A 22,505-nucleotide genomic window follows, 5' to 3' on the forward strand; every position below is an offset into this window, starting at 1 on the left:
CGTCGGGTCAGGATCTTCTGGGGCCACATCAGCTCCACATCACTCAAAGCCCCAAGTCTCTGCTGGACCCAGTGTTATGCATCTGTGGACCTAAAACTTCACTATTCTTTTGTGCTTGTGTTTTTTTCAGTTCAAAGGCTCTGAAGTAACGTGAGGGTTGTGCTGCTGCCTGCCGCTTTCGTGTTGCTATAGCCCAGCACCATTAACACATCTTGTATGCTCTAGGGTGCCATGAGACACGCGGGGCATTTGGGGTTGCAAATTCCACACAGATAGCACTGGGGAAGAGAGGAGGATAGCGCGAGGCAGGCCTGCTGCAGTCTTGTTCACTCTGACACCAGGAAGCCATTCCTGCAGGGAATTGTCCAGCAACCGTGTCCAGGTTGTCCATTAAAGAGCTGTCAGAGTGGCCCAAAGCAGAGCCAGGGAGCGAGCCAGCAGGTTGAGGAATGTGGGTGATGGAGAGTCAGATGCCAGTCAGTTGGCATCAAAGGCAGAGGATGGTTCTGAGCACATTCCGTTTGCTACCACAATTCACTCCCAAGTGAACCAGTCCTCATCAAGAAAGTACCTAAGTCTTTGCTAGCCTCCAAAGGAAGATGCTCTCCATCTAGGTTCAGGCACCTAAATGGCATAGACCTGGTCTTACTGTTATAAATAATACGAATGTTAAATAATTGCGTTTAAAGTTCAACATACTTAAGCTATCAAGGGTAAAATGTTAAGTTTTTAAATAGCTTTTAAGTTTGCAATTCCTTTTAAAGTTGTAAAATAATTAAAAATATATGTATACATTATATAGAGAGGCACATAATTACAAATATTTTATATATATATATGCACACACACACAATGCTGCTGTTATTGTGGGTAGGTTAAGCACTGATAAAGTAGATTGTAGGATACCCAAACGGCATGGATGCCTTCTACCAAAATGTCTGAGTGTCTTCCAGATTCTGTTAGCTCATATACAAAGAAAAAGACAAAGAAGCTCTGTGCATTGAAAGAAACAACAGATTTTGTTACTTACTATATGTTGAGTATTGACAACGTACTCATCTCTGAAAACCTTATCTCCAAGCATCTTACCAATGAAGGACTGTGATCAGAGCTGAATACAGTACACGAGAAATGAGTCACAGGGCTAAGTAGTAGTAACACACCAACCTGACTGTGTTCTGTTTGGGTTTTTTTTAATGTGAGAAGTGCTAGGCATCGTTATTTCTTGTTTTCCATGTTTCTTGGTTAGTGTTCACCTGTTCTGCACAGCTTGTTTCTCTGACGCAGTTTTTTGAACAGTAACTAAGACTTCAAAATGAGTGCATGCTTTAGAAACAAAGTAAGCAAATGGCACATTTGTGCAGATTTCATTTGCCTTTAAATAGGCAGAATCATTCAACACGGTCTTTTTACAGGTCAGCATGGGGTACCTCTCCTGTTTATTTTGGTTTATTAATTAGTCTCCTATGTTCTTCTGGAAATCAAGATACACAGTCATCTGATTTTTGATGTCAGACAAAGCCTGAAAAAACCCTCAGATATTTCCTTACTTCAATCTCCTCATTTAAATGAAATGTAATTTAAATAGCATCGGAAATAAAGGTATGCAATTGGCTGGGAGTAGGTCATGATTCATAAGCCTTTCATAAACAGCAGGGAAGTAACAGCTATTCTGACTGCTATTGCATATATTTTTGGCTTTAAAAACCCATCTACCATGCCAGTTAATAGTAACTATTTGAGCCAAAAATAACTGTCACTTTTTCATTTTTAATTACTGCATCTGTTATCCCATTTAATCTTGGCATAATAAGACAATGGGACATTACCAAAAATAACCCCACAAATTATTTCCAGGCTCATGAAGGAACTGCCAGTGCATAGCAAGAACGCAGGCCCACGGAAGGCTTTGCAGTGGTAAACAATGCTTTTTCGTGCGCGTGAATGTTTCCAGTGAATTACCAGATGCTTCTCTGACTCAATATGCCTTATTGGCATCCCTTATTTGACGCAGTCACCAGAGATGTCCTGGTCCATGAGGGGAGGTGGGACAGGAGCTGGCGATGTGCCTGGGCAGCTCATGGTGGCAGACTCATGACGTTGGCACTCTCCACTAACCTCCAGCACTAACGACACCGGTGGGATTGCCCAGCCCTTGACCATCTCTCCAGCAGGTAACGGTTGCATTTTTAGAAGAGGTCATACCCTGAAGTGCAAAAGGCCCGTTCACGTGATGCTACGTTGCGTGTACGTGGGGATGGTCTGGAAAGGCTGATGGGAAGACAGACACCACCAAGAGTCCAACCTGCCCGGAGGTCCAACCAGGCACTGATCACGAAGGGGTGCAGGCAACGGTCCTCGTTCTCCGGTCTGCTGTGGGAGAGGCCCAGGAGACCTGGCAGAGACAGAGAGAGAAATGCGAGCCCTTGGGCTGGCATGGCAGCCGCGTCTAGCAGCCTGCCATCAGGCAGCGCTGAAATGCTATACGTGAAAGCACGGCACAAACGTGCCTCACCGCAGACGGACAGACTGTATAGACGGTGTCCTGTCCCTGGTCGAGTTGGTAGTGAAAACAAATGGCCTGATTTTAGCAGAGGGCGATGCTGAAGAGAGAAGAATTCATAATGAAAAGCAGCAGTTCAGAGGGCTCCTCCGATTTCTCTACTGTGCTGCTACTGAAGAGCTTTCTATCCAAGGAAAATTTAGGAAACCTTTTCCTCTGCTTTTCAGCACATGAAGACACAGTGGAGTACGCAGGAAGGGTAACAGCTGTCTTTCCTGGCAATTTGAAAAGTATTTTGACAGAACAACTAGCAAGAGTATTGCACAATTTTCTGAGCACAGTTTAGTTTATCAGTAGTTGCTGGGTTTTTATATCATTTTAAATGAAAAAATTCTTACAATAATTTATGGCACTTTGGTTTTGTCTGCCTTGGGGTTTTTGGAAGTTAATAAAATCAACCCGCATACCTCAGTAGTTGTTTTTACAGAAAGATAGGCTGTAATTCAGATTTCTGGCTTAATATTGTAAGATTACTGTCTTTGATTGCTCATTATCTATCCTAAGCATTTTCTTTTTGCTGGAAACTTCAAATAAGTTCACAGATTTATCTGCACATATCAAATATACAGGATAAAATGTTTATTTTCCCTCCTATTAGGATAATAAAATCTCTGGGGAATGCTGGAAGCTGCTTTTTGAGATGTAGCAGAGCAGAAGCAACCGGGGGGGGAGAGAAAGCAAAACATTGACAGCATGGGGAGGGAAAGAGATTGAGCTTCGTTCAAATAATTGGCTCCCAGTGGCAAAAAAAAAAATATACCAGACAGAACCCTCTTGCTGACAATTTAGAGGTAAAAGCTTTGAGAGAGTTGTGCCTTCTTGTAATCTTGATGTAGGTCCCTACGTGCTGAAGCCAGCGGAATTTTATGGCCCTATTTTTCACACAAGCAACACAGCTGTATCTTTTGCTGAGTAGTGAACTGTAATAAGTTGATGCTGGATTTGAATGGACTGCTGTAAGGTGGCAACATCCCAGGAAAATAAAACATCCACTAGCAACCAAGGCTAGTATGTCTGACCCAATCTTGCTTTTATAAACATTCTCCAAAAAAATTCTTGTCTTGATTTACAGCGATACGAAAGCTGCATTTTCTATTCATCAAACGAAATTTTCAGAAGGAAACTACTTCAGATAAACACATCACTTGAAATGCTGATGAGCGCATTTCTGGCATTCAGGGAGCATTTCAATCAGCGGTGAAAAACATACCCCTTTTGGGTATATTACAAGAGAGATTACAAAACTCCTTTACCATGTCATACCGAGAAGACAACTAATATATATTGGATCATCTTTGAGAGTAGTGGCAATGTTATGGACTGGAGATTAACTGGGAAAACGTATTTAATAAATGCTAGAGGCTGTGTCTGTTTCAAGAGAACATCTTTGGAAAAACGAAGATGCATTATGGAAACAAGATGCTCAAAAATCTCATTAGTTTTGAGCTAAATTGATCACCTGCTACACCGCACAGTAGATGACTGGAACTATGCCATGGCCCACATCCTGGCCCCCTCGAAGCCCATGGGAGCTGTGCAATTCATTCAGCAAAGCAGGAAAAAAAACCCTTGTTCAGGCAGGGCTGTGACAGGGCTGGAGACCAGCACCCTACAGCATTGCTGGGGCAGGGGCTGGGGGGAAATGGGGGCCGGGGCCATGGGCAGGCTGTGGGGAGGTCCCGGAAGGGTGGGCAGGGACTTGAGTGCCCTCAGGACCGTCACACATACTCTAAGTCCCTGCCTGTCACCGGAAGACTATAAAAACGGGATAGAAAACATGATCTTTTGCCTTTGCCATAGAATCAGCAGTGCCCGCCCTTACTTCCAGGACATGAGGGAACGCAGAGGATTATGGAGGATTTTGCAGTGATGCTACCTGACTACCTCTATTTTCTTCACTAAGTGATCCCTTTTTAAGCTACTACATTTCATTGATGCACCTTCACAATTCTATTCCTGCCTAAATCCGCTCTTCCATGTGTCCCGCTGTTTCCTTTCTTCCTTCTGGCTAGACTGTTTGATCCATTACTCCGACAGTTCAAACTAAAGGGTCCTTTGTAGCGCCCGAGTTGAAAGTGTGCCTGCTCACAGAAAAAGGCTTTGCCAGGCTTTATCCATGCCTCTGAGTTGTTATTTTTTCTTCTTGGCTTGCTAGTCTATTTAAGAAGGATTTTTAATCTCTTGCTTTACCAGGGTTGCATAACGGTTACTCGTCCTAACCCATTTCCTACCTGGAGAAATAGCAGGACTTGAAAGCCATAAGTTGCTTCTGTGGCCTTTGCGGGGAGACCAGAGAGCCCAGGCAGGTGGGTCCTTCTGCTACGAGACAGTTTCTCAAGACATTGACAACAACTCTGGGAAAAGCCGAAGTTTAGAAAAGAAAAGCATTAATAAACAGCAGGGAAAGCAGAGGATTCTTGACATAATGAAATCACTCCTTTCATTAACAGATATTTTTCTTGGTGACATTTCCCACATTTTGTCCAATGTGAGATAAACTAATCTAGAAGAGATGATTTTTTTAAAAAACTAACTAATGGGCTGAGGCATAAGAAAGCGATTTTTACTTTAAATTGTTTAAAGAACAACTTCTGCACTCAAAAGCTCAAATGCCCATTAAAACACTAAACTCCTGTTGTATCCTTACCAAGGACCTACAGTATAAATATTCTGATTACTTAAAGGTTGGCATTTATTTTGCTGGGAGCAGGGCTATGGAGGACATAAATATATCGCCTATTACCATGGCTGTCGTAGCGGAACGACACTGAACGGTGCAAACGTAGACCCATAGAGTATATATTTTCTGGTCTTTTCACCTCCTCAGCTTCTACATGGATTCTGTCACAAATGAATAATACTTGCTAGACAGGGTGAGCCCAGAAATACAGACGTCTTACCTTTTGCATTACGCGTCATTCCACCTGCAATTTTTCTTTGCTTTCATTTTTTTTTTTTTATGAGTGGTTTGACTGAATGCCAGTTTGGCTTGTGGCCGTGAAAACACTGGTGCGTCTTCCCTCCAAGCTCACCCAGCCAGCCAGATGACCTATGGTGAATCAGTGCCATCACACCACAAGTGTTTGCACAAATCACACCATTCTCACCAGCAGTTAACATCAAGAGAAACGCAAAAGGGAGCTTTGAGGGGATGCCAGGTGACCACCAAAGCCGCTCTGTCACTGCCCTCCTCAGCTGGACAGGGGAGAGAAAATATAACGAAAGGCTCATGGGTGGAGGTAAGGGCAGGGAGAGATCACTCACCAATTGTCACGGGCCAAACAGACTTTACTCGGGAAAATTAGTTTAATTTATTGCCAATCAAATCAGAGTAGGGTAATGAGAAATAAAACCCAAATCTTAAAACACCTTCCCCCCACCCTTCCCTTCCTCCCGGGCTCAACTTCACTCCCGATTTCTCCCTCTCCTCCCCCCGAGCGGCGCAGGGGGACGGGGAATGGGGGTTGCGGTCAGTGCATCACAGGTTGTCTCTGCCGCTCCTTCCTCCTCATGGGGAGGACTCCTCACGCTCTTCCCCTGCTCCAGTGTGGGGTCCCTCCCACAGGAGACAGTTCTCCACCAACTTCTCCAACCTGGGTCCTTCCCACGGGCTGCAGTTCTTCACAAACTGCTCCAGCGTGGGCCCTTTCCATGGGGTGCAGTCCTTCAGGAACAGACTGCTCCAGTGTGTGTCCCCCATAGGGTCTCAAGTCCTGACAGCAAACCTGCTCCAGCATGGGCTCCTCTGCACAGGTCCACTGGTCCTGCCAGGAGCCTGCTCCAGCATGGGCTCTCCATGGGGTCACAGCTGACTTTGGGCATCCACCTGCTCCGGCATGGGATTCTGCACAGGCTGCAAGTGCATCTCTGCTCCACAATGGACCTCCATGGGCTGCAGGGGGACAGCCTGCCTCACCACGGTCTTCACCAGGGGCTGCAGGGGAATCTCTGCTCTGATGTCTGGAGCACCTCGTCCCCCTCCTTCTCCACTGACCTTGGTGCCTGCAGGGCTGTTTCTCTCACATGTTCTCACTCCTCTCTTCTGGCTGCTGTTGTGGAGCAGTTTTTACCCCTTCTTAAATACGTTATACCAGAGGCGCTACCACCGTCGGCTCATGGGCTGAGATTTGGCCAGCAGTGGGGTCTGTCTTGGAGCCGACTGGCATTAGCTCTGTGGGACATGGGGGAAGCTTCTAGCAGCTTCTCACAGAAGCCACCCCTGTAGCTCCCCTGCTACCAAAACCTCGCCACTTAAAACCAATGCAGAGCTGTATAATACTACCATTAATATAAAATAATTTAAATTACAAGATACAGGTGCGGTAAGCTCTTGTATTACTAATACCAAGAGATTTAAATCAGGTTTTACAGGAAGCCAGACTAGAGTGCCTTTGGAATAGATGACTCCAATTGAGTGTGCAGACACATCTTCCTGGTCATCAGGTCACCAGCTTTTTTAACAAAAGATTGTTTTCAGACTTTAGGTAGAGGAGAAGGAAATTAAAGGCAATAAAAGGAGAGGAGAAAAGGCAATACAAGGAAAGGACTGGCCGTCGAAATGCCGATTGCCAGCCTGTGCAAGTGTACCAACATGAGTCCAATTGTTGATCTTTCAGGCCAGGGCGTCACATCAAGTTAAATTATTCCATGTTGTTGCACATCCCAGAACTAAATCCAAAGATAATTTTAAGATTTCTTGTATAGATCCCATAGACAGTTTTTTGAATTTGTTTTAACACACAGCACTTACTATAAGGTCTATGGAATCTTCACATTCTGTACAAACATGCTTAAGGGAACGCTTCTTCCACAGAAACATGCTTGTAGTCTTAGATGTCTACTGGCTTGTCCAAAAACTACTTGTAAAAACAAAATTTAGAAAATCTTGGAACCAGTTGAGCATGGGATGTGAAAATTTTGGAAGCCTGTAGCTATTCAGGTTGCCACTGAGAGATCAAGCACCTGTGGCTCTTTGGGAGAAAATTCACCGTATGGACCAGAACTCAGTAATCGGGTGACCCTCTTCTTCTCTTGTATGCCCAAAGGCAGCCAAATATTTGTACAAATATGCACTGTGTGCAGCTACGCAGGGAAAATGTAGCACACTCAGGTTTTGAAAGCGTTAAGTGAGCAGGGTGAAACATCAGCACAGGCATCTTAGCGTGCTCTGCAAGATCTGCTCAGAAACTGAATTTTAGAAGGATTTAGAAGGATCTGGTAAACCTGAGAGCTGCCAGTGGCATATGACATCCTTTTAGGACAAAACACCCAGCTCCGAGTCACCAAGTCAAAGCCTAAGTGATCTGCTTTAAAGCGTTTGTAGCAGAACAAGCTGTTAGGAGGAGATGTCGAGCAAGTAGGGAGGGAATATCAAGGAATGGCAGGAGCACACGTTTCTGTCAAACACAAAGGAGTAAATAGTTTGTCTCTGTTGCAACAGTCTTGAGTTGAGTGATTAAATCCATGCTAAAAATCATGATTCGTAAATAGATGGCTCCACAATCCTGCTGCTGCTGCCTGCACATAAACAACACCAAGTACCAACATCAGCAGGAATAAGTTTGTTTCTCTGGTCTTCTTAACGGAAGGTCCACTAGAATAATAACAAATGGCCTGTTGGTATATTCAGCCTTCCTTACCCATATTACTTAGAAATCTGATGCCACCCTTCAATTTGTTTATGTTTCACAGGATGACATGTAGCCTTTGACTCTAACCGGAAGAGATGCACTTCACTACAGATCAAAAAAAAGTTGGTTTCAGGGTGCTTATTTTAGATTCGCAACCACAGGCTCCACAGGAGCAAACCAAGAGCAGGAGGAGTGGCTTTTAGCCGGCCTTGTAGGTAGGAATCTCACCCAGCTGAGCATCAAAATCAGGAGACGCGTACCACCACAAGAATGAAGGCAGCCAGATGTTCACGGTGACCCAGACGGTCTTAGAAATAACGTATGTATATTGAACACACTTTCAAAAATCCAGAATTTGCTGTAGTTCACTTAAACAAGGGTAACTAGGTCCCTGGCGAAAGTTGATCTGATTTCTTAGGTTTGCAGGAGAGAGACTGTCATTCCCAAATGCAGGTTGCCCCTTGGGACATTTCTCTCCTTTTTTCCATCCAACTCTTACAGCAAAATGCCACTTTCGAACTTTATAATAATCCAGAAACGCACTCACTGACCTGCGTGTCCTGATTGCCCCCAAGGAGGGATCGCCCTGTCCCCAGTGACCATACCAAGACCACCAAGACCAGCTTTCCATCTCCTTCTCCGGTTTGGGACCCTGACGACAGAGAGCATGAAACCCTCCTAACTGTGCTGTAGACTCACACAAGATACTGACTCATTTTCCCAAAATGAAGGATATCTATGCAAGTAGATATTCTTCCTGACCCATTTCTCCTGTCAGTTTACTGTCTATCATCATATTTTCAAGCCAGTGCCCGGGGTCGTGGCTGCGTTATTCCCGTCTCAGCCAGCGGAGAACACGAAGCAGCCTTTAGAAATGAAGCAGCTCAAGTGCCAACATCAACACAGACTTATTTCATTAGTCTGTATAAGCTGTCTGACGCTATTTAAAGCTCACTTTGGCAAGACCTACGGACAACAGGCAGGCTGGCAAGCGGAGGTAATTTAGAAACACGTCTTCTCTGCTCTCCCTCTTTCACCCAGCAATCCTGCTCCAGGAAAGCCCCGCATCGCTCCCCTGTCCCCATGGGGCAAAGCCAACGCGTCCTTCAGAGCGCTGGCATAAAGGCCAGTCCTGGCACAGCCTTTTCGCGTGTCCTCCCCGTGGCCCATGGAGAGGATGGTGCCTTCTCCCATCCCAGTCAGGCCCTCACAGGAGGTACCCCTGGGGCAGGAGCCCCAGTACAGGGGCGATGGGTCGCACCTCCTGCACCTAGAGGGGCAACTGGAATGCTCAGGAGGTAAACACTCATTAGCAAGAATACAAAAATGAAAAGCAAACTCCTCTCTACATCCTTATTGCAGAGATTGGGAAACGGAGATGTAAAATCAGGTCTCTCTGATACAGCTCCCCACCTTATTCACGCATTCTCATCAAACCCAATTCTATTTTCCTCCACTTGATGCTTTTAAAAATAGCTCTGGGAATGTGGCTTTTAAGTGTCGTAGAGAGGATGACTCGATACAATGCAAGGCACTGTTTTCACTGTTTTCGCTGTTTTGTGGATGATTAAAATAGAAGATCCAAAGCACTACTTACTATAATTTTAATCTCCCACACAAAGACTATTTATCTCTCCTCCCCCAAAGCAAATTACAGGGTTTGTTACTAAAATAGTGAATCAATTTGTAGATGTACCAGAGTCATTGATCACTTTGCAATCTTCTAACCCAGTTAGGCTTATTTAGTGCATATATATAGGCTCCCAGTTACTAGGCAGCATTTATATATGAATTCGTAGCTCTTGCAAGTCTTTGTTATTTTTTATTAGGAATACAATTTTGAAAGCTACCCAAGTCTTCCTTTGGGATCCTGATGCTATAGATGTATTCTTTATTATTTTGGGGAAGGTGTGCTCTGTAGAAAAATAATACTTTGGCAAAGTTTTGGCACACGCTACAGTAAAGAGAAGTTATCGTTTTGAAAGAGAAATAGAAAAACGAAAATACAATTATTTTTTAATTATAGAACATAGAGTTTCTCTTTGCACTATGATTGGTACTAGATTTAGGGGTCGCATAAGAACTTGCAATATAATAGATAAATTAGAATTAGATACAGTTTGAGCCAGATACAGCAATATCCTGTGAATCCTTACCAGCGAGCCTTCGGCAAATTGATTCTGATGGATGCTCAGAACATTAACAGTGAAACCCTAGGACTTCGTTGATCGCTGAGTGTGTCATCATCAGCTTCAGTTGCAATAATTTGTCTCTGGTCAGGCGGATCAAAATCTGAGTGATTTTAGCTATGAAAAATGTGCATGCCTTCAACTAACTGCTATAGAGATTCTAATCAAAGCTGCACGGTTTGAATAAGACTATAGTCTTTTGGTTTAAATCCCGTGGGATCAGAAAGCTCTTTCTCCCCAAGCTACATAGTCACAATTATTTGTGAGAGACGGATATACTCAGAACAGCTTCTGATCCATTGACACGTCTAATGTATCAAAGGAGGAACTAAACACAAGGAGAAAGGAGAAAGCTAAATTATCCTTTAAGATTAATTTCAAATAACCTGCTATCTATTAAACAATTTCTTTAAAAAAAAAAACAAACCAAAACAACAAACCAAAGCTTTTGGAAACCCGTTAAGTCATCGGCTGTTATCTCTCCCTGGATTCTGACCAGAAGAACACGACAGACTTATTTTCTTTGCATCTTCTTTAATTAACATGCCTTTGGAGGAGCAGTGGCAGTGGCAGCAGGGACCACCCCTGACACTCACTGAATTCCAATAAGCATCTTCTGTCCTCCTGCAGACAGGCTTTATTTGACAAGCTCTTTCTGGCTGACTAATGCGCCTTGGGTCATGTTTATGGTTAGCATAGATACTTGTCGAGCAGATATGACTTATTACAACATGTGCCACTTGTAATGAAAATCTCATACTCTCCAGGAGAGGGAAAAAAAGAAGAAACAAGCAACAGCTTTATAAGGGAACATCTTTCAAGATGTTCTGCTTAGGCAGTACCGAATTCCAAGCATACCAGCATTTTATTTTCATTCAGACAGACAATGATTACTTATTGAGGCAGGATTGCTTTGTGTGAGAGAAATGCTATAATAAAATGCAGTAAATTCCTAATAGTAATATACTTTAGAAATGCGGGGTATTTAAAAGCAACACAGCCGTATTTGCAATGAACTGAAAAACTGCAACGGCAGAGTCAGTGCTAAGGTCTCAGCGTTTTCCCTATTATCCGCGTTGTACAGTAATAGGTGAGGTGAAGAACGAAAAATGTCATTGTTTGAATCAGGAGCTCTCAGAGCTGTGGCTTTCATCAGCAGGTCACCTACCTGCTCTCAGGTTTTAAATTGTCAGCAATTATTTTAAGTTTCTGTGAAGGAAAATTGCCCCAGATAGTCACGGAAAAAGGAAAAGTTTACATTTGCTAACACCGCATTGTACAGTTTTGTGAGTTTCTTGAATTCACTTTGACTGGACATCAGATTTACATTATCCCTGTATTGCCATTAAAATAACACTTGGATGAGAATCCTCTCTTTCACTGGTGGTTGTACACCAGGCTAAATAAAATCTCCACTTACACGTGAAGTTTCTCCCTGAGGGTCATACCGCTGCCATGGGAACACCACCCCCGTTACTGCCCTGCGCTGAAATTCCTCATTCCCACCCCATGACCGCCTGCTGCCCCTGGCCCTCGGCCACAGCCCCTGTGAGCACAAGCAGAGCCATCTCCACCTCTTCCCACCACCTCGTTGCAGCGATTGCCACATTTCCACGCTGCCTTTCCGAGTGGAAACGCGTGCGTTTGCCCCTCGCCGTGCACAGCTGTAAGCCCGGCGTGGACGGGATGCTCCCGACCGACTGCCCACACGCTGTGGGGTTCATCTGTGCAGTGCATGGAGGTTTCCAGCTGGTTTGCAGATGTTTTCCCAAGCAGTCTGTAAAGCACCTGGAAATCCTATCTATTTTTTCCAAATCCTCTAATCTAGGTAAAGCAGACTTTCAACTGCAGAAACGTGATGTTCCCAGGAAAATTCAGACATGTGCCCTGTCTCCTTATTCATCTGGGCTCCTGCATGAACATCAGTCCCTTCCAAAAATATTTAAATTTCTCATGTATAACTTGATTTGTGGGGTGAGTGGTGGTAACAGGTAGATGTAGGTACCCTTATAGCAGCTACAGGGGTCGCTCCTGTACCCCACAGAGTAGCCATGCCCTTTTATCAGTAGGCAGCCAGCGCGCTCTGAGGGCAGCAGTTCAGGAGCTATTGCAGCATTTTTAGGTGATCATTGTAAGAAATCAGTGCCAGAGCTTATAACCATGACGAATTTTTTAACAGGGAAAGGTTGAGTAACAAATATTAGAGGAGAGGAGGAGCACGTGGAGGGAGCAGGACGTGTTTCTCCTCTCAGGTTGCCACCAGCAGCTTCAACAACATCTGGTTCAAACCACAGCACTGTCAGGCTCCCGTTTCTTCTCCTTTTATAGCTCCCATTTTTATGTATATATATTAGCAAACATCAGCCGGTCTCTAAGTAGGTCTCCTTTTCTTTTAAATAGTCAGGGTCTGATGAGTTCCAGTTACCGACTTATTCCCCCTGGTCTTTTAATTGCTGCTACATAGTCCCCTCACTCTGCCGCAGGCTGGTGTGGTTTGGAGCCGGGGTCTTCTGCTCCTCACTCAGCTGCAGGATACTGAAGGTGTCACCCATTTCTGTGACACTCTGACATTCTTTAGCAACATCAAAGGTGCAAAGAGCAACTTTACTACCTATGACAGCCTTTTTCACTCATCTTTTGCCTCATTATACATATGCATTGTCTCCACTTGCAAGGACTTTCATTCACATGGGTATTTATGTAGTACATTTTATATTTGACCGTTACGGTGTTAATAAGAATTTTTATTGTCCGTTTTTGCCACCATTTCAAAAAGTCCAAATCCAAGCCTTGGAGGTGCTGACCTCTTAGCAACGTTCATTAGGCATTTTACCTTTTTTTAAATCTTCTTTTATAGTTGTTCTTTTAACAAGCCCGGGTAGCCCAGGCGCTCATTCGTTACTTTAAGTACTTTAACTTCTAACAGTGAAATCATGATTTACTGTCTGCCATCACTAAATGAATGTGCCACGCTAGTAAATACAGATTTCATTCTTGAAATTGTTCATTTACTAGAGTACTTTCTATCAGTGTTATTTCTGAAAAGTAGGAATAACAATCCAGAATAACTGTATTTTTCTGTTAAAAAATACACGACAGCTTTGGTTTTGATAAATCTGGAATTCCCAACGGAGGCTGCTCCTTTTCAGTAGCTTCATTCACCTCTAAATGTGACCAAAGGCTTGCCTGAACCTTTCCAAAGGTTTGCTGTAGAGCCCTGATAGGAGCCCCATAGTGATATATGAGACCCCATCACCACCGAGTGACTTGTTTCCAGGTACTGGTTTAGCCCCAGTTCCAGTAGGAGATTGTGTAACTGACCAGTACTTAGCTATGATGGCGCAGTATGCCAGATCAGATCAGAAGCTACTATAAAAGAGCCAATTGGGTAATTTCCCCGAATCGGGGTGTGGGGGGAGCAAATTGGGCATATGGCCAGAAAAGCCAAAGTCCGGACTCAGCTGGTGGGAGCTCAGGTCTTCAGGATACAGAAAGTATTGCAATGGATGCCTTGACTTCTTGACCACCACCACAGCACCACCACTCGCTCCTGTGAAGGACCTCTTCAGACAGAAGGAAGCAACCATCTTCCTAAAAATATGGAAACTTAAAGATTCCTGTTGATAAATACTTAGTACCCTGGCTTCTCCTCTTTGTTTGCCCACTTTGGGTTTTTCCTTGTCTAAAAAAGTTATTTTTATTTGTGTTTTATTTGCAAGTTATTTATTTAAATTGAACTATAAAGGGAAGGGTTAATAGGAGCAGCAGGAATTAGAGGATATTGACTCTTGCTGTCCAAGAGGGAAACCAATCTCTGCTTTGTGAGTGGAGCCAAAACGTAAAGGTCAATTTTTACAACTCTATGTTAAAGCAAAGTCTCTTTTATTATTAATGATAAAAGATTAATCTTCAGTTTAATGTTTTTCCTTCCATGAGGACCTGTATTTTTTAAAAAAAAACTATAAAGAAAGAAGACTATTCAACACTTTTCCTTCAAAAACACTGGTTATAATTCTTTGTTGGGTTATGTGTATTATTGGAAATATATTTATCTGAAGCAATTTTTAAGTCTTGCAAATAATTAAATAAAGTATAGAATGAGAGGACAAGGCTGATTCTACATAACTACCTCTTCTCTTCTCTTTATAAAAAAACCTTTTTTGCCATAAGACGCAGGGAAAAAAAACAAAGGCAACACATACAAAATTGAAAAATATCCTTATCCAGTAAGAGGAAAGCCAATGAGACTAATTTGCCATATATCACAGATGAAATACAAAAAGAAGAAAGCTATTGGAAATGAAAGAAAACAAGTCATTTACAAGTGCCACGTGACCAGTAACGCCAGCTGCACCCATGCATTTGGAAGGACATCATAGTGTAACGGGCCACCAGAGAACCTGTCTCACCAGCCGAAACCAGGGTGAGGTCTTTTCATCTTTTACAGGGACACGTGTACTTGGAAAGCAGTGAAAAGTTCATTTCATTCTGTAGCCACACGTCTAGGGAAGAAATATCCTTTCGTGCATTACCTCATCCAGTCTCCGCTACCTTCATTGGGAAACCACACGACAAGAAGAATGGAACAGAGCGAGTGTTACAAGGTCAACTGGGATACTTCAGTTTTCCATACCCATTTCACTTCTAACAAAACTACATTTAGTGTACCTCTGAGTACAAGAAATTAGGAAAGCATGACAGAAATTGCCTCTCCTTTGAGTTTAAATCTCAGGACTTTTGGAGACTGTATCATAATACTGAAGTGCTAGTGACTGGCAGGTCTGCATTTGTGCCTTTGAAAACATCTTCCATAGGTGACACAATTTATATTAGCTCTAATAAGAGTCAAATAGTTTATAAGTTCTGAAAACATCAATAAGACACCTTTGGCTGTTGGGTTGCTAAACAGCTACCCATTCCCAGGTTGATCAGTGCTGATACTGCAACATCTCAGACAAGGGAGCTAGGCTGGGCTGACGACTGATGTGTAGTTTTAGGGCTGTAATGCTCCTTGAGGATGGAGTGATGGAGTCTGCTGAGCTCTATCACTTTGTAACCGTTATCTCAGGACAAGGCAAAAGGGCTGTTAGCTCATCCTAGCTGAAATGAATCAATCCTCTGGAGAGGCCATACTACCAGTATGAAAATCAAAGCAAGTGAACCTCCCCTTGGCAAATTTTCCTTCTGACAACCAGGGTAGAATTATGACACACTCTTTCTTTCTTTTCCCAGGCAAGTCTTTTTGGTGCCATTCCACCAAGCTGATGATAAGTACAGCCTACTTTTAGATTTCTCAAAATCCTTGCCTGAATGAGTGCTGAGTTTTGTTTTTCAGCAGCAAGAACAAGGCAAAGGAACAGCCTCAGCTCACCAGGGCGGCCAGGACAAAGGCAGTTACAACTGCGGATAGTCTGCGGCACGCGCTTACGTGAAGAAGAGAGGGTGGCACCAAAGGAAGAATGGTCAAGCAAGAGGAATGGTCTACAGTGGGAGGGATGGGTTCCGCCACCCTAGAGAGATGAAACTGGGGGACTGAGGGGCCAGGGTGGAGTAGGGTTGTCATTACCATAGAATTTATTCCTGGCCCAAGCTCCCCATAAACGCACACAGCATTACTTTCATCTTTCTTCTCCATAGGACCCACCAGGCACACTCCTCATTCTGTTCTCTCATTTGCTATCAAAATACAGAAGTCCTAACGAAGGTTCAAAGAAAAGGGTCAGATTTGTACAGGTATTTAGGACCATAAAAATGCAGATGAGCACCTGCACAACTAGATCCTACCTTTTCAGATATTGTGCACTGCTGCTTTCTACCTTATACAAGCTGGTAACAGAAAATCCATCACAAGAAAAGTCTTTTCAGCTTTGTATTTCCCTGTATTGCTTCATTGTTGTAAATATCAAGTGGTAGCTTTGCAAAACAGTAGTCACTGCTTTGAGTTTTATTTTATTTTTTATCATTATGCATTCTACTGTGTATACCGAATCCAAGAATCTTTAAGGCCTTTATGCCTGTTCTTTCAGGTTGTAAGATTGAGAGCATGCAGCTGAAGTGTTTCAAGAGGGCATTATTATTTCTTTAGTCTGTAGTTCCTGTTGATTTAGATCCTCTCGATAGTGTCCTTGGAGAATGCAGTACTGAAATGAAAATAGATCCAACTCATGAAGTTGTATTTACTACTATTTCAATTAACTTAGTGTGTGGGTAATGGAAAAGAGAGTTAGATTGTAATTACCTTCTTCAACTCTGCCTTGGAAGTGTGTGTTCAAAGCATCAAAGAAATTGGCAATATCTATACACTTGCAGAGTAACATGAAACGTTAAAATCTGATACCAAATTATCCTGCTTATTTTATCCTAGGTTTAATGAGAAAATGAAGTCTTCAATGTATTCTGTCAACACGCACTGTTTCTGTATTTTGACTGCAGAGTGTGGGTCCATTTGGTCCAAGTACTACTCGCTACTCGTGTAAATGTATGCGCTTCTTTAACTTAATAAAGACGCTCAAACCAATTTTTCATCTACAAGCCAATAAAGCCAAGTTCTAGAAAGAGAATCTTACATTGTAAAAGAAAACACAAAAAGGGCTGAAGAACATTTATCATGAGATCCATCACCGCAAATACTACCAGAAATCTTTTAAAGCTCTTTACTAAAAGAAAGGCGTTGACTGCAAGCCGATTTTGACATGCTGGTTTTTGCCAAGTAACTGCAGACTATCAAGACGTTATAACTGACTTTAAAGGTTTTTCTTGTTTGTTTGCTTATTCGCTGACAAAATGATGGGCAAAAAAATTCAAGAGCATCATGTACTCTATTATGTGCGACTTAAATAGCAAGGTAGAATCTTTGCAGGTGTTTAACATCTTCGACTCAGAGTCAGTCACTAACGTGCATTAACTGGTCTTTGACATAATTGTATGCTAAGGTTTATAGAAGCCTTAATTGCTCATAGGATTGACATTTATTTTCCAGAAAGACTCTTTATTCACAAAGAAGTTTTAATTATAAAACTAGGATTTCAAATTGCAAGAGGAATGTGCCCACCAGTTTTGGTGGCTGTGTTTTTAGAAATCAAAGGCTTCTGGCAAAGTTAGCTGCTCTGATAACCTTATTAAAACAAAACCTAAAGCCCTGTAAGGCCCTCAAGCAGACTGACTCCATGGGATAGAGAGTAGTCAGAGCCCCATCAAGGCAACCACAATTTGGTTTAGTCAACCTGAGGCAGAGGAAAGAGGGCCTCCTTCCAGAGCCACCCCATTCTCATAGTCTGAACACCTCCATTTCAAACCAAACAGAAAAGGAACATTCTTGTGCTCAACCTCCATGAAGAAATCATATCTCAAGGCAAACATAGCCAGCTTCTCAATACAACAGCGAGCTACTCAACTTAGCCCTGCCTTGACAAACCAAGACTGTAGCCAATCAACTAAATTTACCTCAATAAGCATTTAACTTCAAGGAGCTCTAGGGGAAACAGACAAATCACAAACTGCTCGGCCAAACTGAAACTTCACATGCCCTAACTCTGCTTGCTCCTCCCTGGTTATTCCCATCAACTGATGCATATATCTCTGGCCACTTCTCACTGACAAAGATGAAAGCAGTCATTATGGGAACTGTTAATATATTGATTTGGGACTGATTTTTCCATTAGCCTGACTTTAAACGTCAAAAAGTGGTGCTTCACCTACAAGATCACTAGCACGCGTTTCAAACAAAGGGTAGCCATACAAGGTGCCACTGAGCTTGCTTTGGCTAAACGGAGCAAGGTACATTATATCCAGGTAGATGACACTAAAAAAAAAAAAAAAAAAAAAAAAAAAGAAGAGCTCAAAAGTGTTGCGCGGTCTTCAATTCTGGTGACCTTACTTCTTTACATGCTGAAAAAAAAGCTGGAGGAAAAACAACCTGGAACAACCTGGAATGCATGAGTGCTCACATCTCTGTAGGTCAGTAGGTTAAGAGGTTATTGGGTTCTGATCTGCACACACCAATATGACTTGTGCATACCCATGCAGGTGGAAGAGAAAGGCAGAAGGTAAAAGGTACCACGAAGGTAGAAGAAAATGGGGAGAGAGGTCTTTGCACAAATGTAGCATAAAGCTAATCACTAGAGAAAAAAGTTTCCTAAGAGCACAGGTAATTAATCTCTGAAAAACCTTGTCAAAGGATATGGCAAATTCATCAGTACTTGATGGCTTTAAATAAAAGTGTATTTTCAGAAGATGTGCTCCATTTCAGCTACAAAATATTAAACTCTACAGGATTCACTTACATAATGTGGAATCTAATTCCCTCCTTGGCGAAAGTTCCCAGATAAAGTTTTGTGGCCTCCTGTCAGGCAAACAGCCGGATCGCGCCACTGTAATGCTACCTCCTCCTCCGCCCCCTCCAAAATTTAAGCAGTGTATATTTTATAAGCAGTAAAGGAGGGTGGAGGGAAATCACTAGTATTTATCTTGAAGGCAAACTTAAAGCTCCTCAAAGCTCCTCTCAGAAAACAGATGGTTCCAAAATCCCAAACATATTTTCTTCTTAATTCCTAAGCAAAGTGCAAGCACTTCATTTCTTTTCTTTCCCTGTTTCAGAAAAGAATGCAGAAAATTACATCTTAGTAATAATTAATTAATTGAACAAAACTCACTGTTATTGAAGCAAACGTGCACCAGTACATTTTTAGCAAGGACACATACAACTCTGCTATCGTCAGCAAATTCCTTTTCCTTTGACATGTTCCTGGTTCTTTTCCTGGGGGACTGGACCTGAACAGGGAAGGTTATTCCACAAAGCTTCTTGCGACTTTAAACCAAGTTAACACATTGTACTGGGCTGAAACTTTTCAAATTTAGCTAGCAGAGTGGCTGCCAGGAAAATCAGCTCAAAGAGGGGCCGTTTTAGCCTAAATCTCTGCTGTGAGGCTTCCCCAGCTCACGCGAGTGCCCTGCCCGAGCAGGCGATGCTCTGGAGAGCAGACCGCACTAGAAGGTAGTTTTGACAAGACGTCTGGCAGATGAATTCCCATCTTTGCTACGGACTAATGACACAATATAATCCTCTTGGTAATGAAAGGTATATAGTGCTATAGCAGCACAGGAGCGCACAGGGCAGCGAGTGAGGAATCCTATATGCAACAAAGGAAACTCACGTATAAAACACCCACGCTGCTCTTCGCCAGGACTTCAGCTGTGATGTGTTTACTCCCACGCACCAACAACGTTGTGGCATTCGCTCCGCACTGACCCGGAGGGTGAAGCCCTATCTCTGAAAGAGGTGATATTCCTGGCTGCGTCTCCTTTGTTCTTTTGAAGCTTGTCATTTCAATTTCAATTCAGCCAGGCGATGCTTTGTTTGAGATTTGATGGGAATGCAGGAAAATGCAGCGTGATTTACATGTATTAAGTTTGCAGGTCTGAAGCGGTGGCCTAAAATTAGAGACTCTTGTCAGCGATAATCACCATAAGCATTCCTTTTGCATTGTATACTCAAAAGATTATTTCTATGACAATACTTTTAGGAGGGTTCTCATGAAAATGTGGCAATCTCATTAGAGAAGAACTGAAGGTAGCTAAGGACACAAACTCGTGCAATTACATCTTTGACAAGGCGTACGCTGCTACTATTAACACGAGTTCATACCGATTTGAATCAAATGCATGGGATATTAATTTACATCTACTTAAAACCAGGATATAAAGCATGTGGGAAGACATTGTTTTAAAAGTGTTTATTTTTTTTAAGATACAACAATTTTTGCTTTATAAAAACACTAGAGTGCCTGGGCAACTAACAATTTGAAAACGAAAGCAACCCCTTCCCTATTACTGACAGACAGCTGCAGATCAAGTAAGCTCACATATCTTGAACACTCTTATCTACAGCAGCACTGCAATGGCAATTACCTGTACAAACCTTTTGCTTCCTGCTCCTCATATCCCAGCTATCCCCGAAGCTGAAGGAACAGTGTGAGGTCCTGAGCATTCTGAGATAAAGCACAAAAACCTCGCAAATTAAGAGCATTTTAACTACAGACTGCTAGCTAGGTTAGCATTTCTGTCTCGTGGAGAGATTCTTTTTGTTTGCAAAATTTGGGTTGTTAGTAAATTGGTTTGTTAGTAAAACCAATTATCTGCATTCATCTAAAGCATGCTTCTAAGAAGGATGTTTTTCTACAGAAGATGCCTCAGCTGACATACAAATGTCACTGAATCAAAAATAAAAAGCATATCCTATCTAACGAGATAAGCAAGGGAAGCAAAGCTTTTCAGGGGGAAAAAATTAGGATGGTGAATACAAAGAATCTGAGATAATTGGAAGCAGTCATTTTCACGGACTCTGGCTTTACACTTTTTCATTACACAAAAACTAGACAACGCATTTAAAATGCAGTATGTCAACTACTATAGGGCTAACAGACATTTGAGCATTTATATTTCATATGTGCATCTTCCAACTAAAGAGTATTTCAGAAAAGCACAGTGTGTCAGTCTCAAAAGTATAATTACTTTGGCTTCCTCAATTTGTCTTCCTTTTTTTTTTTTTCTTTCTAGACAGCACTGAATAGAATGAGTATGTGAAGAAAATAAGAATGCTGTGAAATTTAGTAATAAAACAGCAGACAGAAATCTGTTAACTTTGTAAGCAACTACACTGTTTAAAACAATGACATCATTTCAACAGTAAACTTTTAAGTTTCATTTTGTTCTCTCTGACCAGACATGGAAATTCCACAAATAGCAAAAATGTCAAAACAAGACATTTTAAAGATGACTAAAACTTGCTCTTCTTCTAAAACTTAATGTACGATATACGTTTAAAATTACATACAAGGATATTTCAGCTAAACCAGTTACTAAAACAAGCAATCAGCCATGAGAGAACTTGACGTTTTCCAATTCTCAGACACAGCCTTGCTAAAAACCCTGACTTTATGATTCCAAGCGGCAATTGCACGAAGCAGGTGGTCACCTCAACGAGATGGCACAAAACTGCCACCTTGTGGGAAAAAAAAAAAAAATCGGATCTGAATTAACAAACAAAAATTGTCTGTCCCCAGAAACTACAGAATACTTCTTCCTACAATATTTTTAACAGAAGTAATCCACCGGGTTTATCTACTCACAAGAAAAGTAACAGATAAAAAAAAAAACATATTTCAGGAAGCACATATTGCCTATGGTGTAAAATACCAGCTAATTTTGAACATGAACACGTGTTGTCAAAGAACTTAAAAGGAATGAAATATAGAATGCTCACAAATAACAGAAAAGGCAACTCACAGCATATAGGATTATCAAACTTCATATCTTCCCAAATAACAACCTATTTTTAACTAAAAGTAAAAACCAATGTGTTTAATTATTTGTGGGTTTTTTCCCCCACCTCAAAACAATTTGGCCGTGCTGCAGCTGTTCAGCTCTCATTTTTATTATTCTGATAGTTACTGAAAAATCATCACCTTTCTGTCCGAGAAAAACTGAACCTGAGCCTTTATTCTTAAACAGCGATTATAAAAATGTTAGCTACGCTATTTTTGTCCTCATCTTGGACATTTCAACAAATTACTGTGATTTTTTTTCTAAATGGATAGCTGATTAATAAAATTTACAATAAATTATCGTTTTAATGCTGCTGTAAGTAATTTCATTGCCAAATGACATCTGCTGAGGAATTAACCTAAAGTAAGCAATTACGGTTCTACTGAAACTAGAAGACCTTGGCAACATAAACACAGTCCTTTCTGCATGCCTTTAAGACAAATAGCTAATAAATTACAAACAACTACAATGGAAACATTTCAGGAGCAAAATACTAAAATCAATTTTCCAAAAGATACTTGCTCCAAGATTATAAAGTTTGTTCAATTCATTCTTATATCTAGATTTAAACAATGCTACTGCTACTTGTTAAATTTCTAAGAGATGTTGATAGAATTTGGAGACCTACCTTTATAACTAATTATGATATCATTACAACCATCTGGATTTCTGAGACTGAATCAGGCTAACATTGACTATTACCTACAAATTCCATGTGGTTCATCAGCAAAAGTGAAAACAGCCTTACTGTAAAAATAGATTCTCCTTTCATGTTTTAGTAATTCATGGACCTTCAGCTTT

General features: G+C 41.9%; 1 protein-coding gene across 1 annotated transcript in view; it reads right to left on the reverse strand.

Moving 5' to 3' along the window:
- Nucleotides 1-997: 997 nt before the first annotated feature.
- Nucleotides 998-22,505, reverse strand: part of ALG10 (ALG10 alpha-1,2-glucosyltransferase) — a 28,461-nt gene continuing 6,953 nt past the window's right edge. The window contains exons 3-4 of the mRNA XM_074584291.1: nucleotides 4,795-4,917; nucleotides 998-2,395 (exon numbers count right to left, since the gene is read on the reverse strand). Coding sequence (XP_074440392.1) covers nucleotides 2,333-2,395; nucleotides 4,795-4,917 — 186 coding nt within the window. The 3' untranslated portion in view covers nucleotides 998-2,332. The remainder of the gene's footprint in view (nucleotides 2,396-4,794; nucleotides 4,918-22,505) is intronic.

Source organism: Larus michahellis, chromosome 1 (genome assembly GCF_964199755.1).
Source record: "Larus michahellis chromosome 1, bLarMic1.1, whole genome shotgun sequence".
Classification (NCBI taxonomy): domain Eukaryota; kingdom Metazoa; phylum Chordata; class Aves; order Charadriiformes; family Laridae; genus Larus; species Larus michahellis.